Source organism: Choristoneura fumiferana, chromosome 23, assembly GCF_025370935.1.
Source record: "Choristoneura fumiferana chromosome 23, NRCan_CFum_1, whole genome shotgun sequence".
NCBI classification, from domain to species: Eukaryota; Metazoa; Arthropoda; class Insecta; order Lepidoptera; family Tortricidae; genus Choristoneura; species Choristoneura fumiferana.
Genome location: NC_133494.1, coordinates 14,446,006 through 14,464,892, shown reverse-complemented (window position 1 = coordinate 14,464,892; position 18,887 = coordinate 14,446,006). Strand labels below are relative to the sequence as shown.

The following is an 18,887-nucleotide window of genomic DNA, read 5'->3' as shown; positions in this document are numbered from 1 at the left end:
GTTTCGGAATAAGATGTCAAGTAAATATCGATCTATGCGATCTCCAGGGTGAGACAGCTTTGAAGTTGAGTGTCATACTTCCTGGCGGTGACATGGTGTCGCATGGAATTCACTCACATCAAAAAATGTAGGTACATGAAAAATTTTTTAACAAAAAATGGAACCGACTATAAAAAAAACTAAAAAAAAATCTACTAGTTTGAAGTACTTTCTGGCGGGGGCTATCTTTTTCACTATGAAGCAGTCGACTTTTCAAATTTCTTGTAAATCAGAAAAAATGAACGAAATTGTACGCTATAGTTAAAAAAAATGAAAAATGAACGTGCAGGTTCTGAAGCGCTTATACAAGGTGCCTATTGGGATTCCGATTTTTTTCTCATAAAAAATTCGACTGCTTCATAGTAAAATAGATAGCGCCCGCCAGAAAGTATCTTTATTACTACCGGTGTACTACTATTACGGGTAGTACTATTATTAGTAGTGGTTAGTAGTACTATTTGACGACCAGATGGCCTAGTGGTTAGAGAACCTGACTACGAAGCTTGAGGTCCCGGGTTCGATTCCCGTGTCGGAGCAGATATTTGTATGAAAAATACGAATGTTGGTTCTCGGGTCTTGGGTATTTAATATGTATTTAAGTATGTATCTATCTATATAATTATATTTATCCGTTGCTTAGTACCCATAACACAAGCTTTGCTAAGCTTACTTTGGGACTAGGTCAATTGGTGTGAATTGTCCCGTGATTATTACGGGTAGTAATTTTTTTGAAACTAGCGCACAAATTCGTAAATTCTTCGTACATTTTTTTGATGTTAGTTTGAATTCCATGTGACAATATGTCACCGCCAGGAAGTAAGGCACGAAGTTGATTATGATATATACTTGTGTGGTACATACTATGAAATGAAATTTATATTTCTTCATAACTTAAACGTAACCGGCGATTTTTTGATTTTTCTACTCTTCGTGCCATAAGAGCTATCTGCAAACTAAAATTCAAGTTACATACATAAACACAATTTAAAATCCTTCAATTATTGGTCGTTCCTTTTCTGTTATAAATAGAAGACTATTTTTTTAGTACCATAAAACCGTCCAATTTTGCCCTTTATATTTATTTTGCCCGCGGAGTTAAATATAAGCTGTAACAAAAAGGCCTTGGCAGGATAAAAAAGGTCAAGTTCGAGTCGGACTCGTACATACGAAGGGATCCGTAAGTACAATGTTTTTAAAACAGTTCACTAATAAAATAAGTTTTAGCAACGCCTAGTAACCAAAAAACGCTGAAAAAAAAACACGTTTCTTGTATGACAACTCCATTTATTTTTTAATTTTAATTACTTTATTATTAGTATTTGTTGTTATGGAGGCCACAGTAATACCTACATAATCTGTCAACATTTCAAGTGTCTAGCACACACAAACATGTATGCCTAAATGGGGTAGGCAAAGCACACGAAACGTTACAGCTTCGGAGCCACTTTTAGCAATTTTAGGTTTTAAGTTTGACAAAAACAGTACAATAGTGACAGGTTGCTAGCCTGTGGCCTACGGTCCTCAGTCGCCTCTTACGACATCCACGGAAGAAATGGAGAGGTCTAATTCTAACCCGACATCACACGGGTAGCTATTACAGCTCAAGAGATAAAGCCCTGTGACAGACGGATGGACAGACAGACAGACAAACAGCAGAGTCTCAGCAATAGGGTCCCGTTGGCCTAACCTTAAAAACTAAATAATAGTTACGAACCAGTAGAAGACAGACAGACAGACAGACACAGACAGACAGCAGAGTCTCAGCAATAGGGTCCCGTTGGCACCCTTTGGGTACGGAACCCTAAAAAGGAGAAGTAACTCCCGTCAGGAATAAAGAAATATTCCAATATCGAGGGAAAAGAAAAGATTTATTCGTGACAACAGGGAAAAAAATATACAAAAATGATTTAGAAATGTGCATGTCACAAAGTGGTCACAAATCAGTCAATTTTGTTTTATTTCAGATATTTTAAAAAAATTACAACTTGGGCAAAGTTATCTCAAAGGTCAAAGTTGTACGGTCTTATAGTACTTTATATATATGTACCCCTATTATCTCATCATCTGAAATTACTGTAGTTTCATTCAACAAATAAAAACTACATACCTGTTGCTATTCTTGTTTTTAGAAGCTCCACTAAAATTTCCACCCACGGAACGCTAAAAGAAAATGCCTACGAAGACTATTTTGTTGTGTACATCATATTTATTTAGAACAAACTTTTTAACACAGCGTTAATAAATAAATCAAACATAGCTAATCAGTCAGATATTCCTTAATTTTTTGCATATCAACATTAAACGTTTCTTCTTTTCTTCACCTTGAATATTGCATGACAGCACCTAGGCTACTTCAGCAATATAATGATTCCAGGCAAAGTTATATGCAGTTAGTGAGCATTGAATCTGAAAGGAATTGTGCATTAATAAATACAGAAATAGTATTAGCAGACAGACTATAGGATACCTAGGTGGACGAATAAAATTGACCGATGCCTTTTAGTTACAGCATAAGGACGAAAATCAGACTATCAGTAGGTAAATTCCCTAATGTACATACTGTTGCACGCAACTCTGTCCGCGTAGAATTATTTTATAGCTATTCCGCGGGAATTATGCGATTAAAAAAAAACTACCCTATGTTTTTCTACGGGGCTCAAACTATCTGTATCCCAAATTTCATCCTAATCGGTTCAACGATTTAGACGTGAAAAGGTAATAAAGAAATAAACAAACAGACTAACAAACTTTCGCATTTATAATATGAGTGGGATTATTCTTATTTTAAGTCATCATCATCATCATCATCATCGGCCTATCTTAGCCCACTACTGGACATAGGCGTCTCCAATTGCACGCCACTGAGCACGACCCTCGGCCACTCTCATCCAGTTACTGTCAGCTACCCAGTGAAAATCATCACTCCACCTAGTCTGAGGGCGTCCCACGCCACGCTAGGCTTATACTCGTTTACCCTAGCAGTTATCGGTTCTTCGGCTGATATGGCCGGCCCACTGCCACTTCAGTTTGCTTCAGTTTTAAGTAATCCTATAGAAATAGACGGACGGACAGCGTAATATCAAATTATCTGAACTAAGTCTTTGTGACAAAGTTTCTCCATGTCTTTCATTGAATAAAGTTAGAATTCGGCAGCGATGACATACGACTATCATCATCACCATCATCATCGTCATTAAGATCGGTTTGTGAACAATACTTATCTTTTTCAAAATATCCTGATATTAAATTTAGATTTTTGCTATTCCTTTCTGCCTGCATGTCAAATTTACAGAGATTAGTGATATGGAGATAGAGTTGTAAAATTAAATATATAACATTGAATACTATGATACCTACCCTGGGTATTAAAAATAAACTGGCCAAGTGCGAGTCGGATTCGCGCACGAAGTGTTCCGTACCATTATCTATACAACATTAGACATTAGCAAAAAAAAAAACGGCCAGAAAAACAAGTTTTTTGTATGGAAGCCCCCCTTAAATATTTGTTTTATTTTAATTTATTTATTTATTTTTAAAGTAATTATACATCTAAATATTCTGTGAATATTTCAAGCGTCTACCTGTTGCCGTTATTAACATCATGCAAAAAACGGTAAAACAATCACGTTTGTTGTATGGGAGCCACCCTTAAATATTTATTTTATTCTGGTTTGAGTATTTGTTGTTATAGCGGCCACAGTAATACATAATCTGTAAAAAATTCAAGTGTCTAACTATTACGACTCAAGAGATAGAGCCCTGTGACAGACGGACGGACAGACAGACAGACAGACAGCGGAGTCTCAGCAATAGGGTTCCGATGGCACTTTTTAGGTACGGAACCCTAAAAACTAAATAATAGTTACGAACCAGTAGAATTTTATGTAGGTACATAATAAATCCCATTTTTTCCTTATCTTAAATTTCAGCTTTTTAGGATAAAAGGTTTGGTGTGTGCGTTGGTAAACAATCATTAAAAAAATAGGACAATGAATTTAGTGTTCACTTCGAAACACAAACAGACAGACAGACGGACAGACAGATGGACAGATCAACAGACGGACGGACGGATGAGCCGACGGAAAGACATGTACGCATAAAATTAACAACCTGTGTCACTCCTAACAGAGACAAATCTAACGATACCTCTTCTGATCTCTCTATCTCCTAACATGAGCTATTTCCCAAGACTCTGCTTCTAATTATCAATAAAATACTTATAAATTTTAAAGGTCGTAGTAAAGTTTTCGTCTAAAGTACAGTTGGTACAACTTTATTCACCATCATCATCATCATCATCATCTCAGCCGTAGGACGTCCACTGTTGGACATAGGCCTCCCCCACAGACCTCCAGTTGCTTCGGCTGGCAGCGGCCTGCATCCACCGTGAACCTGCGGCTTTAACCAGGTCATCCGTCCATCTTGTTGGTGGACGTCCTACGCTGCGCTTGCCGATCCGCGGCCTCCACTCGAGAACTTTTCGGCCCCAACGGCCATCCGCTCTCCGTGCTATATGGCCCGCCCATTGCCACTTCAACGAGCTGATTCGCTTGGCTATGTCGGTGACCCTTGTTCTTCTACGTATCTCCTCATTTCTGATTCGGTCCCGTAGAGAAACCCCAAGCATAGCTCTCTCCATAGCTCGCTGAGCAACTCTGAGCCTATTTATAAGGCCTAAAGTAAAGCACCACATCTCGGATCCATATGTCATCACTGGAGAATGATGTAGTGTTCACTTCAAAACACAGACGGACAGACAGATGGACGGATCGACAGACGGACGGACGGATGGGCCGACGGAAAGATACACAGACAGACTCACATACGCATAAAATTAACAACCTGTGTCACTCCTAACAAAGACTTATTTTCTTGTCTCTGCTCTTGTCGTTTGTTAAGATGCATCAAGGCCTTGTTGCATAGCATGCGAAAGAAATGCCCATACATACGCTCCAAAACCATAACCCCTGCCGTTTCTCACACTTATAAATAAAATAAAAAATCTTGAATCACTTCATAATAGAGTACATACTATACATACTCGTACATATGCAGACAGACGGTGGGAAGCGACTTACTTCTATGGAGTGAAAATGTTCACGACGCTACTAAGAGTTAGGGAAATTTGGTATGTTTTCGTAGTAGGTTGCTGCAGACCACAAGTTTGGTACACACGATAAGCCATACTTTGGCCACCCAGTAGGAATGAAATTCTTACAGCCCTGCCTCTGGTGTTCTTGTAACAAATATTAATGTTTCTGACAAAAATGATAAAATTAACATACCCGTGTATCCAATTTTTTCATCATCAAATCGTACATACATAAATAGTTTAAGAGTTGCACTCTTGCTAATTTCCTCTCGTCCGCCAACTTTTTGACTTCTTGATTTGTGTTCAAACCATAATTATTCAAACATAATTGCTTTTGAATATCAATCTCATTGACTTGACGTTGTGACAAAAATGTATTATAATGACGTTTAAATTTTACTTATCTAGCCAGTTATAATAATAAAAAAGGTACGAAAACTACTTCGATTGTGAAAACCTTTTTATTCACCGAGCCTAGATTTAGCGGCCGTAAAAATGCCGTGATATGTAGGAATTTATTTGAGCCTCACTGTAAAACTTGATATTCATACATACACATGCAATGTATGTTGAATGTAGACCTTATTTTTTAACTAATTAGTTTAGTGATTACACCTAGCACCTTTTATTGTGAGAATAAATATGCTTTATATAAATTAGTGGCGCTACTGTCTACGTAAGAGTAAATAACTAATATCTGTTCAGAATTTGTAAGTTGAATTTAAACCACTTGTCCTAGATCGAAGCACCGCATTATAATGTATGTAAAGTATGCAATGTTATAATTTTTGCCGAGGACTGGTTCTGTTACTTAAATAATTATTATTTTAAATGACAATTTTAAAAGTAACTTACCTATTTTTCGTCTTACTTATAGTTTGCGTCCTTGCATTAATCAGAAATAATAGTTTAGGCGTTTCAACTTCCGAAAATAACAGATTTAAAAACAAAAAAAGTAAATACTAGACTCAGAAACTTGAACTTGATCTCTCAGTGATCTCATGCTTTCTTCATTTAGTTGTCGTATTATCTGAGCCAAAGGTGATGGTCACGTGACCACACGAAATAGTCGATACCTATTTACAATAGTTTGATTTTGTGACATTGACTCACGCACCCATATAAGATGTCACTACATGCTCGCTGCGAACACTGTCAGTTGTACTCATACAATGGTAAAATGCATCAAAATTTACTGCATCACGCTGCACTTTTGATGCAATAAAGTTACTTTTTTTTGGATTTTGCTGGAAGAGCATATCCATAATTTACTATTCTCAAAAAATCCTCTAAGAAAACATGTCCGTGGAAGCTATGCGGGGTGTCCGTAGGTTTGTATGGAAGAGCAACCCCCCTTAATACAAATATCTGCCCCGACCGTGGATCGAACCCGGGACCTACAAAGTTCATAATTAGGTTCTCTAACCACTTGGCTATCCGGTTGGCATATATTGAAACTTGGCACGATCGATCATACAGGTGCATTAAGAAGGGCATTTTCAAAATTCCCACGGGGTAGAGAGCTAGTGATTTATTAAAATTATTCTTCCGTCTCTGTAAAATGTTTGTTTGCAGTCCGACTGCCCAAATGGATTACAACGGGTGGTGGCACGCCCTCCGCATCATTGGCTTCTGCTTCTCCTTCCTGAACAGCTGCGTCAACCCCATCGCCCTTTACTGCACTAGCGGTATCTTCAGGAAGCACTTCAACAGGTACATTACGTTCAACATCCATAATACTATATATATAATATCTCCGAGGAGTTGAGGTGTTTAGGCGGTAGGAGTCCGGTACTGTCTGGGACCTACCTTCCCAGTCGGCCATAATTGATTTTACCAGACTGCAATGCCCCCATCTTCTCATAAAGCACCTCTTATATGAGGTCTGAATGTTATACCATTCAGAAACTTAAAACAAGTAAACAAAATCAAATGTCTTTGGCCCTTCAGGTGACTCAGACCAAAAAAAAACATGCATAAGGCCAGATACACCCATGTGAGGAACTTTAAGAACGGGTGAACCAAGCAGTGCCCGTCGTGCCTTCGCGTATTTTCCGATTTCAAACTAGTTTTTATTTATTTTTTCTCTTTATTTTTAATTGTTGAGATTTCCAAAGAAATTTACCCGCAAAAAATTTCATGTAACTAATTCCAAGCCGTTGGAATTGTATCCCAATATATACCGTATTAATCTAGAGATTGAAATGTAGACAATGTGCTATTCAAGATGTTAGGCAATCTACACCAAATTTCAATCAAATTTCTCCTTTTCTCTCTGTGGACCTGCTTCTTGTATTGCTTAATTATTGTTGGTGTACAATAATAGAGTCATTGTATTGTACCTACTATTGTACTGGTAAACTGTTTTATTTTTAAAGAGAAACAAATAGGTACACGCAAGCATTTAAATTACGCAATACTCACCAGCTTTCGCATTTATAACAATAAGTAGGATTAGGTATGTAGGTACTTACCTAGATACAAATAATTACTCGGTAATCAGTACACGTATGTCCATTACGGAGTAAAAATGTTTCTTATTACCTAATTTATCTCAACACAATCTCTCACATGAGAATTAACCAACACTAGAGCTTCTCACAGACACATCAATCTTCCCTCATGGCAGAACATACAATCGCGCACCTTCTACCATTATTATTGGGTTTATTTTTGAGCGAGAATACAGGATATATCGTATACAAGTGCTTTTTATGCCATCAGAGAGCTCTTCGTGAATCTGATAGATGTTAATCTAGGCTGTGGAAGCTCCGACTTTATTCTAATGCAGTAAAGTACTGTTTTAGCGTGAAAAGTTGCTGTCAGAAGCAAGTTCACAGAGTGCGGCAAGTTGGATAAAGTTGACTACAAAGTACCCATTATTTCTGTTAGTGTGTCATAAAATGTAAGTTTCAGAGGAAATGGGTTAAGCTTGAGAGTGGTTTAAGCATTATCCAGAACCTATGCTACAAAAATAAAGTTGAACGTTTCTCCTTTCCTAAATAAGGTATGCGATATATTCAAGATGGCTTAATGCATATTCTTCGACGTATGGTACAATAGTACTAATTATATATATGTACGTGTGTACTCGTATTGTGTACGTATCTATTCGTTACTATAGTAACTATACCCACACAATATTATGCTTTGGAAGCCCAGAATTAACTGTAATCCTTCCTTGCATTGTGTGCGAATGAAGATACTGGCAAGATAAGACGTCTTATATTGCAATAGTAAATACAAATAAACATTATTATTATTGTTGTTATAACGTATTAGGCGAACGAAGTGATATAGTTATGTGGAACGAAATAAAAGAATTAAAAAAAACGTATAACTATCTATCCTTGTTATCCAGTGTTATTTAGCAAAGTTCTAAGCAAAATATACGCAGTATCGGGCCATTTAAGATATCTTCATCTCCGGCCTACACGCTTCCCATTGTTGGGCACAAGCCTCTTCCCAAAATGAGACGACTTAGGCTGTAATGTCCATGCGTGACCAGTGCGGTTTAGAAATTTTATACACAATTTTTAAAGGAAATTTACTTTGGAAAACATCTTAAGAAAAATCCTACACATAGCTGCTTTTATATTAATGTCAATTTGTTTTAGATACCTGCTCTGCCGCGGTGGTCCGGCTCGTGGTCCTCGAGGGTCCATCTCTTTATCCACGTCCAGAAGAATCACCTCCAGCAGGAAAACCAATATCAGTATGGTGCCTAGGACGTGAGTATTAGAACCATTTCATTATATGACCTTATTTTCAAACACACTTCGAATTTGTGTGTGTTCTTACAGAGTGGAGGTATAGAAACTGCATGAACACACATTTCTTGCATAGACATAGCTTTCATAAGGTCGCGGGTGAGCGAAGTAATTTTGAATATAAAATCTACCACCTCCATAAATCCGTGTCATACGTTTTTCAAAAACGCCTTTCCCAACTCTAAAACATCATTACGGAAAGTTTTCGAACAAAAAATAGGACTTTGTGGTTTCTTAATACAATTTAGAGGCTTATAAACAAACAATAGTTATTTGTGCAACAAGAGAGCAAAGTAGTTTTTTGTTGCGAGTGTTGAGTTTGAATCCCGAGTAAGCGAAGGATTCTATAATTGAATCACGAGCGTTAGCGAGTGATTCTAGGTTAGAATCCTGAGATCAGCAAGGGATTTAAATACACGAGATGCAAAAAAACTTTGGTCTCGTGTGACACATACAATTTTTCACCTCAGCAGCGAGAACATAATTTAAATGTAACATAAGAATAAAACCACATATACCTACCTGTTTACAAAACAAACACATTTTTTTAAAATAGGATCCGATTATTATCAAATATAATAATTACATTTAAAACCATAAAAAGAGTCCAGTAGCTACAATACAAATCGCATACTCATAACATGCAATCTTAACTTCTTGTACTAATGTCACACTTATTTTTTAATACTGCAAAAAGCCTCATCTCGGGGTAATTGAAAAGGTTGAATAATTAAACCTTTTAATATGATTTTATTAAGATTTATATTACATAAACATAAATAGATTTGTTAAAAAATCATTAAATTTAACAAATAATAATTATAATGTAGAGGCAGTATACGGAATTCTTTTATAAAAAAAAAAACAAGAGAAGCGGCTTTCGTGCAACGAGGTTGCATACTTTATTAAAAGATCGGGAAAATTTACATTTTGGAAATATTTCGATATATTTTTAATACCAAAAATTTAATTTAAGTTTGTAATCGACAAATTTGATCCTATCTCTTGCTTTTTTCGAGTTGAAGTGAAATGACAGATCAAAGTAAAGTTCAAATATTTGGAATTCAGTAAGTAGACCCAACACTGTACTCAGCATTTAAAAAAAATAATTAAAAAGTTACTTTGTCTCACGGAGTGAGCAAAATGCGATTTTGCTCACTGATTTCTCATAGCAAAACCTGCCTGTTTGAGGTGCTGAGGTGAAAAAGGAATTTCATGTCAATGAACGAAAAGCTGTATTCAAATTGCTGCTTCTTTGAATATTAATTTTCAAAGTTTGAATTAGTTTACGGAGCTCCGAATAAGCATAATTTAAGATCCCGACGGATCCCAAATAGCAGGTTTCTTAACGACAAGAGACTGCTTTCGTAAACGAAACATTTCCTTTTGATAATTAAGGTAGAAGGTAGGTACGTATACCGGGTGTGGCCTGTAATACGAGCAAAAAATTAAAACGTAGATCGTCCTCGTCAAACTGAACAACATTAGTTCAGCGACTTTTAAAAATAATGCAGTTTGAATTTGCCCTTATTATACAAATTAAATACTGCTATCAATGTACGCCAGAACACAACTGACGTTGCCTGTCACGCTACAAACATCAAGCATTTTGCTTTAAAACATTGCTTCTTCGGATAAACTTAAAAAGTGTAATAAAAATTAAAAAACGAATTATTTTTTAAAAGTCGCTGAACTAATGTTGTTCAGTTTGAGGAGTATGATCTATGTTTTAATTATTTGCTCATATTACAGGCCACACCCGGTATTTAAGTCGAGTTAACAATACAATAATGACAAATAGATACCTATCTACTACTGACACACGGGTTCTTTATGGTCTCCTTTTTTTTAAAATACCAAACGTGAGACTTGGACTATGACTCAGTCTCGCTGAAGTTTGATTGATGATGATGATGAAACGTGCTTTTTAGGGTTCCGGAGCCAAAATGGCAAAAACGGAACCCTTATAGTTTCGCCATGTCTGTCTGTCTGTCTATCTGTCCGTCCGCGGCTTTGCTCAGGGATCAATGCTAAAAAGCTGTAACTTTGCACGAATATGTATGTAAACTATGCCGACAAAATAATACACTAAAAATTTAAAAAAAAAATTTTTAGGGTATCTCCCATGGACGTAAAGTGGGGGTGTTTTTTTCTCATCCAAGCTTGTAGTGTGGGGTATCGTTGGATAGGTCTTTTAAAATCATTAGGGGGTTGCTATAACGATTTTTCGATTCAGTGATTTGTTTGCAAAATATTCAACTTTGAAGTGCAAATTTTCATTAAAATCGAGCGCCCCCCAAGTCTGAAATCTAAACCGGTGGGTGGAAAAATTTGAAAAAATTGAGAATGGTAGTAAGTATATCAAACTTTCAAGGAAAACTACATATAACGGCTAAGTTTTCTTGAGAATTATTAGTAACCTTGGTAAACTTGGAAGATTCCGTATATGAAGTCGGTTAAAAATACGAAATCCTTAGAAAAATATTACTTATTTTTTTCTTAATGGCTACGGAACCCTATTTTAGGCGTGTCCGGTTGGCCGGTTTTTTTTACAACTTATATTTTCTGTCCTAGGACAAGCGTCGGCCGTGACAGCAGCATCCGTCTCATCAGCAACGGTTCCTCGAAACTCTGAGGAAGGAACGGCCGCTTACCGGCCAACAACAACGAGCGAAGCAAGGAGAACTTAAGGAACTATTTCAAGAACGACAGCCTGGCGCCGTTCCCCAAGTGCTGCGAGAACGAGAACGGAGGCAAACACGCGGAAACTAACGTCGACGCGAAAAGCAGCACCGAGAGTTTCTATCTACCTGCCGATAGCTTTAGACGGTCGAGATAAAGTTTTTAATGAAATACAGGGCTACTACGAAATTTGAAGTTCGTATCGTACCGTCCCTCTCGCTCTCGTATTAAATAATATTAGCGTCAGCGGGATGGCAAGAGAGAAAAAAGTTCGAATTTGGCACTTCGTAGTCGTAGTATTAGGGCCAGTCTTGTGTAAGATACGCGATGTTTTTGTTTTATTACAGATAGTGATATAACATGTTTTGTAATTGATTAGGTCCGCCCTAGTGTGAAAAGCGAAGCGTTGGGCGGTTTTGTAATACAATGCGTGCGTTGTATAAAACGCTAGACGATGAATGTGTTGAGGGAGCAATGAACAGCTGAAGCATTGTCATGGATGGCCAGCAAAAAGTTCAGTTTATTTTTTCTCCTATTTTGTATTTTAGTTCTAAGTACTTAGCCGTACAAAAGTATTGCATGCAACGCTGCATAGTAAGTCAAAAAAGCTCGCTCGGAGCGACGGATCGACGTGATTTTTGCCATAGAGATAGTTTATGGGCCTGAGAGTGACATAGGCTACTTTTTATCCCGGGAAAATGCACAGTTCCCGAGGGAACAGCGCGCGATAGCCAAATTCCGCGCGGGCGAAGCCGCGGGAAAAAGCTAGTAATAAATAATCGTAGCAATGTTTTCTATCGTTTTCTACTGCATAGGCTTATTTGTAGGTACCTACTCCATGCACTAAGCCCTGAAACTAATTAGTTCCTGACTAGTACTAGAATGAACTATTATTCCCATCTCCTTTCTGCTCTTAGTACTTAGGTACTTAGGTACGTTGCAAAATTTATCGAGCACCATTTTATTTGGTAAAACTGGCCATCTTATAGCAAACTATTTATGTGTGTATATTAGTTACTCAAAAGGAAAATAATGAATAACAGATTATAATCAGTGGATTGGTTGGTTGGTTGGATTCAAGACGACAGTTTATCATGGCAATCAAAGTAGCCCTTAAATAAAGGTAATATATTTTTTAGCTAAAACTCGGAAGAATTTTTCAATAGCTCTTGATTTTAGTACCAATAAATACCAAACAAGCAATATCGGACGCTAGCAGACCGGAAGCGTGAAATGAATCAAAAAGTGCCCCAAAAATCCATCAGGCAACGTAGGAAAATTCGCTGGATTTTTGCCTACAGATTTTTTGCTCTCTTAAACAACCACGAGGTATACTAAATGAAATAACGACGCATGTGGTTTTGCACTTTTTTGGTCTTATAGTTTGACATACATAATAACATAACATTTTGTTAATAACTGATCTTTTGCTTCATATGAACTAAGTACCTTATAAATACACTCGCCCACAACTACGCGTGAGCGACATATATGTTCGTAGGCCAAAACACTTGCCACATAATGGTAACATATCAACACACGCAATGAACAAAGAAAACGATCATCGCTCCGCCAATCGCATGTAGTAAAGGGATTAATGGTACCAATAGCTCATTACCATCTATCTAATTATTGACTAAGAGGAATCAAGATAAACTATCTGAATCTCTCAGATCGCTAAAGGCATTTGACAGCTTATTATGATTATATCTACTTAGTTACTACAAGAGCATTATTCGAACGCAAATTAATTTAAGCCCTTATTAGGGCTCGATGAAGTAAAGGGCATTGTGATTGGAAGTTTATGGTTTTATTTAATAGACGATTTCACTAAGTCCTTTGTTCGTATAACATGGAGTTGGTAAGGGGTGTTTTAAAATAAATTCGATATGTTTCAGAAGATGGTACGTAGGAATATTCGTATAGTTAACCCATGTAAAGGTTTTGAAATGTATTACATTCCAGCATGTCTTCTTTTATAGCTAGCGAATACATGTTAGCTGGCAATAGTGGCCAAGAGACTCCTGAGGCTACACTGTATATCTAGCGCATGGTAGACATATCGCAAGCTAATCATCTGTAATACAAAAACCATTCAAAACGTGTGTAAAACTAAACGCACTTCGCATCACATAACTTACCAAGATGTATCATTATACCTTGACCAATGAATATGCAGGTAAGTATATAATATACTATAATTATAATAAGAACGGCCACTTACTGTAATAATATTAATAAATCGACAAATTCCATTGCTTTTGTATATATACCTAACATTGTATTTTGTATAGTCGATAATCGCCTCTATGCGATGACAACTTGGATATTTTTCGAGGCGTGCTCTTTTGAGATACAGATATAGTGATTTTCCATCGTTTTTTGTTGGATTAGTACCTATTTGTCTTACTTTTTCAATTGGCATTAGTAAACTTTAGTAGGTAAGCTAATTGAGGAAGTAAGATAAATAGGTACGAACTTTTATGACAAAATACGGAACCAAAGCTTCACTACATCTGCAGGGCTACTACGAAACTCGAAACTCGAAGTTCGTGTCGTGCGGTCCCTCTGACACTTATGGTAGGTATACCTTCACTTGACCGAATTTCATTTGCCCGAATTTCATGTGCTATAATATTCAACCGCCTTAATATTGTTTCTTATAAATTCATTTTCACTACTCATTGTTTACCATATTAATCAAATGACAGAATCTTTGTTTCCCATAATATTAATTTCAATAATTTCATTTTTCATAATCTTAAAAGACATAAGTATCACATGCCATAATATCATTTGCCATCCATGTAAATGGTGAGTATCGACACTTTAATACTGATAAAGCCCATACGTCAAACAAGCCTTTGAATTAGGATTTTTTTTATCACATACATTAGGTTAGGTTAGAATCGCGACTTTTGATTTGAGCGAGCGAGCAAGACGGTTCGTAGCCGAAGCGACTCGGATAGGTTAGGTTAAGAAGATGTTAGGTATTTTTTTATAGCAGCCCGGATAATGAAGATAATAGATAGATTAGTAATAGAAAAAAAAGTAATTTTAATCAATCATAATGAAAATAAACACTATTTAGTATGGCGTTTGAATATTCTATTAAATAATATCATTGCACTTAATAATATGGAAAACAATACGTATTGCATTCGAATCATTATGTCATCTAATTTTCGGGAAAATAAGAATATATCAAATAAATTTTCTAGTAAACGAAACATTCGGGCAAATGAAGTTTCGGGCATATGAACTTCGGGCAAATGAAATTATGGCATATAAATTTCGGGCAAACAATAGATAACCGACACTTATACTATTTAATACGAGAGCGAGTGGGACGGTACGATACGAACTTCTAGTTTCGAGTTTCGTAGTAGCCTTACTGTATTAAGTTCTTCGAATAGAAGCGAAATATAAAAAAAAAATGTAAATGTTGATAACTCATGCAAAGTTAATATAAATTAATATAAATATAAAATAAGATAATTGTATTTTTATCTAATCTAAAGATTGTTTATGGCACGTAGTGAATTAATGTCTGATTTAATTTGTTAAAATATGCCACTGCACAAAATTTGGCCAACTCTACATACAAAATTACCTTTTACTGCATACATTTGAGGGCCAGATTTTTAAGATTGTTTTTTTGGAATATTTTTGTATTTTTTATTTCAATTCTAAATTTTTACTTTTACGGTCATCCCGTAAAACCTAAATTGAAAATACAAACTGAAATAAAGATGCACAGAAAAAACAGAAAAATAAGACCATCACTGGGAATCGAACCCAGGTCCTCGGTAATCCGTACCGCGTGCTATACCGCTACACCACTGATGGTCAACGGTACCGACACGAATTTCCCCTATGCACCTCATATCTCAGCTTGTTTGTTTCTTACTAAGTCACTTAAGCAGTGACGCTAGCGACATCTATGCCGTAGCCCTCATCGAGAAACTTTTTTCGGCACTCCATTGGAACTAACCTGCTCACCCGGACAAGAGATATCCAGATTTTTGCCGCTCAGTAATTAAGTATTATGATTATTTAATAACATTTTAATTTATTTTGGTTGTAACCGAAAACAAGCAAATGGTGTGATTAATTACATAAGTAAACCGGCCAAGTGCGAGTAAATCGCGCACTGAGAGTTCCGTGCAAATTTTTAGGTATCTATGAATATCTAGTGTTAGCTTAGTGTTAGGACTTCATAGTTACTGACATAGACAGACCGACATACATCATCCCCCCCAGCCTATATACGTCCCACTGCTGGGCACAGGCCTCCTCTCAGAACAAGAGGGCTTGGGCCATAGTTCTCACTCGGGCCCAGTGCGGATTGGGAACTTCACACACACCATTGAATTGCTTAGCAGATTTGTGCAGGTTTCCTCACGATGTTTTCCTTCACCGCAAAGCTCGTGGTAAATTACATTACATACATTTTTTATTATTTTTTCATTTCTTGTGCTATATCAGCTAACTTCATATCTTTCAAGTTTCTAGGACAACCGGAAGTGCCCTAGGTTTTTCGGTTACAGCATCATTGCGACAAGCGAAATATCGCTAGATGGCGTTAGTATCGTGAGCTCGTGAGGTCCGTTGGTTTGCCATTTCAGTCTTGCTTGCGATTGGCTCATTTAGATATTTAACCAATCACGAGCGCGACGCTCAAAGTCAAAGTCAAAAGTCAAAAGTGTTTTATTTGTGAAACATAGGTGATGGCCGCATAAATACAGAGATGTTACATTTTTTCGTGTTGCACTATGTTTTGCCAGTTGGCGTACAAAAACATTGGCTATTAAGCCAGATCTTAACCTATTATATTTATATATTGAACATTAAATTAGATAGGTATACGAGAAAAAAAAAAACAAATTAGACAAAGACAATTACAAACAATTTAGGTCATCATTTAAATATTCGAGAACAGAATAATAGCATTTATTCATAAGCAGGGTTAATAATTTACGTCTCAGAAGTGGTATTGGTAATAGTTTAAATTCTATTGGTAATTTGTTATAAATCCTAATCGCGAGAGAACATACACTCTTACGACGATAAATTTGACATTTAATGTCAAACGTAGGTACCTCACAATACTAACGTCATCTAGCGATATTTTTAGTCTGTCAAAAAAACCTAATTTGTATAGAATTACCTTTTTTTTGATGTACGAAGCTAATATGTATTTTTTGATCGCGTCAATTTATAAGTTTGATTTTTTTACAGCTTCAATTGGTAGCAGATATATTAATTTCAGCTTGATACCTCCAAGCGTTGGTCTGGAAAAGTTGATGGACGGACAAACAGATAGACGGACACACAGAGTCTGAATTAAGTTAGGGTGCCACAAAAATTCTCGTGTCGTATGCTTAAAAATGGTTAGAATTCCCTATGTGAAATGTAACATTTTTCATTTGTTTTGTACTATACCGGTCGGTTATTTGTCTAACAAAGAAAACAATGTATATACTTAGAAGATAATAAAATTAACTGTTTATTGAAATGTTCAACTTGGAGGGTATATTTTGTAATGAAATATTGTTATAATAATTGTACCCATAATATTATCATTTGACATTTACTTACATCTGGTTATGTTAATTAATGTTATGAGCATTTCGACTAGAGATGTCGGACCTTCAGTCCGCATCTTGCAAATTAACATTGAGGGTATAAGCGCTGCAAAGAGTGTGTGTATGTACCTATATATTATAAGCCTTTTTTAAATGTATGCCATACGATTAAATAAATAATGTTATTTAAAAAAAAAACCGGCCAAGTGCGAGTCGGACTCGCGCACCGAGGGTTCCGTACACATTTATAGGTATGTAAACGGGAATCGTGTGTTGATGATATTTCCAGCTTTTTCCGAGTTATTTAATACATCCAGTGTAAGCAGAGCCCTGCTCCTAAGCAAACGTACGCAGTGTGGGGTCCGATTATATTGGTTTTGGTATTTACAGGCACACAAAAAATCAAGATTTTCACACTTTTCTAGTTGGTTGTGTTATAATTGCTACCTTCACACCAAATTTCAAGTTTCTAAGACAACTAGAAGTATGTACTGTCTTTGATGCACAAATAATAATGTTTACCTAAGTACATAATTTAAGACATGGTGTTTAGCTTTGTGTCGCAATTTAATTCATTTATAAGTTTTTTTTGTACGTATGAAACTATTTATATATAAATAAAAGAAAAAACATTTAGAACGATTTTCCTTTTAATTTAATTTTTTTGCTAGTGATAAATCATTATGTCGGCATAACAATAAAATTTTGCTTTATTCAACTCAATGTGGGTACTTACTATCAACCAGTTGGCCTGCCAAGCTTCTATAGTGATCCACTTGTCGTAAAAATTACTATCGGTTATTAAGTAAAAATACTTAATAACGGCAAGATATGAAGTTCGAATTTTGCACTTACAGAATTTAAAGTAACGTGTTATAATTACAAAGTTTCGGTTGTAATCTGCATTTAACGTGTATTCAAAAGTAATTAATACACGTCGTAACTGTCACAAGAGCCTCGTTATGCAAATATATTAATAAGGAACAAAGTTGCGTTAAAATCTTTCCAGAACTTTCTCGATCAATCATGCAAGCTTAGCTCTTATGGCGTCTAATGCCTCTGTTTAATGTACGCTCTTTGACTTAGGGTTGCTATTTCAAAATCTGCAAAATCCTGGAAAATATGCGGGCTGTATTTTTAGTTTATTTATACTTTTTTTTAACTCGGAGCAAAAACGAATTTGAGCGCCATTACATCACCAAATTAAATGTTTTTTTTTTTCATAAAACTTTGTCTTCGAATTATCGGGTAATATTTTCAATTCCTATCATGGTTTTAAATCTTAGAAAATAACCATTTCGTATACGCTGACTACATACTAACTGTGCCATAGCATTAAGTGATAAACTTAAAGTTTTGTTGTTATATATTATTATAGTAGATACTAATAATAAATAATATAATTAATTTCACATTAAAACAAAATAGCACGAAGTGACAAATGTAGCGTTTAAGGTTGTATAAACATATCTTGTAAAGTGTAAAAATATATAAAAATAATGTTACTAAAATGAACTTTTGTAAATATTATTCATGAATAAAGGATACCGGGCGGATATTTTATAGAAGTTTTTTATTGCTTTCATCAGCTCCCAAAACACACTCACTACCTGTCCTCTAAACACTTGCAAAACAATTCAATGATGTGTGCTAAGTTCCCAATCCGCACTGGGGCCACGTGGGAACTGCATGCCAAGTCGTCTCATTCCGAGAGGA

At 36.1% G+C, this 18,887-nt stretch overlaps 1 protein-coding gene across 1 annotated transcript in view; it reads left to right on the top strand.

Annotated features, from left to right (window-relative positions):
• Positions 1-18,728, top strand: part of LOC141441028 (neuropeptide CCHamide-1 receptor-like) — a 279,791-nt gene extending 261,063 nt beyond the window's left edge. The window contains exons 7-9 of the mRNA XM_074105647.1: positions 6,707-6,844; positions 8,749-8,862; positions 11,476-18,728. Of these exons, the coding sequence (XP_073961748.1) occupies positions 6,707-6,844; positions 8,749-8,862; positions 11,476-11,536 (313 nt within the window). The 3' untranslated portion in view covers positions 11,537-18,728. The remainder of the gene's footprint in view (positions 1-6,706; positions 6,845-8,748; positions 8,863-11,475) is intronic.
• Positions 18,729-18,887: the final 159 nt, after the last annotated feature.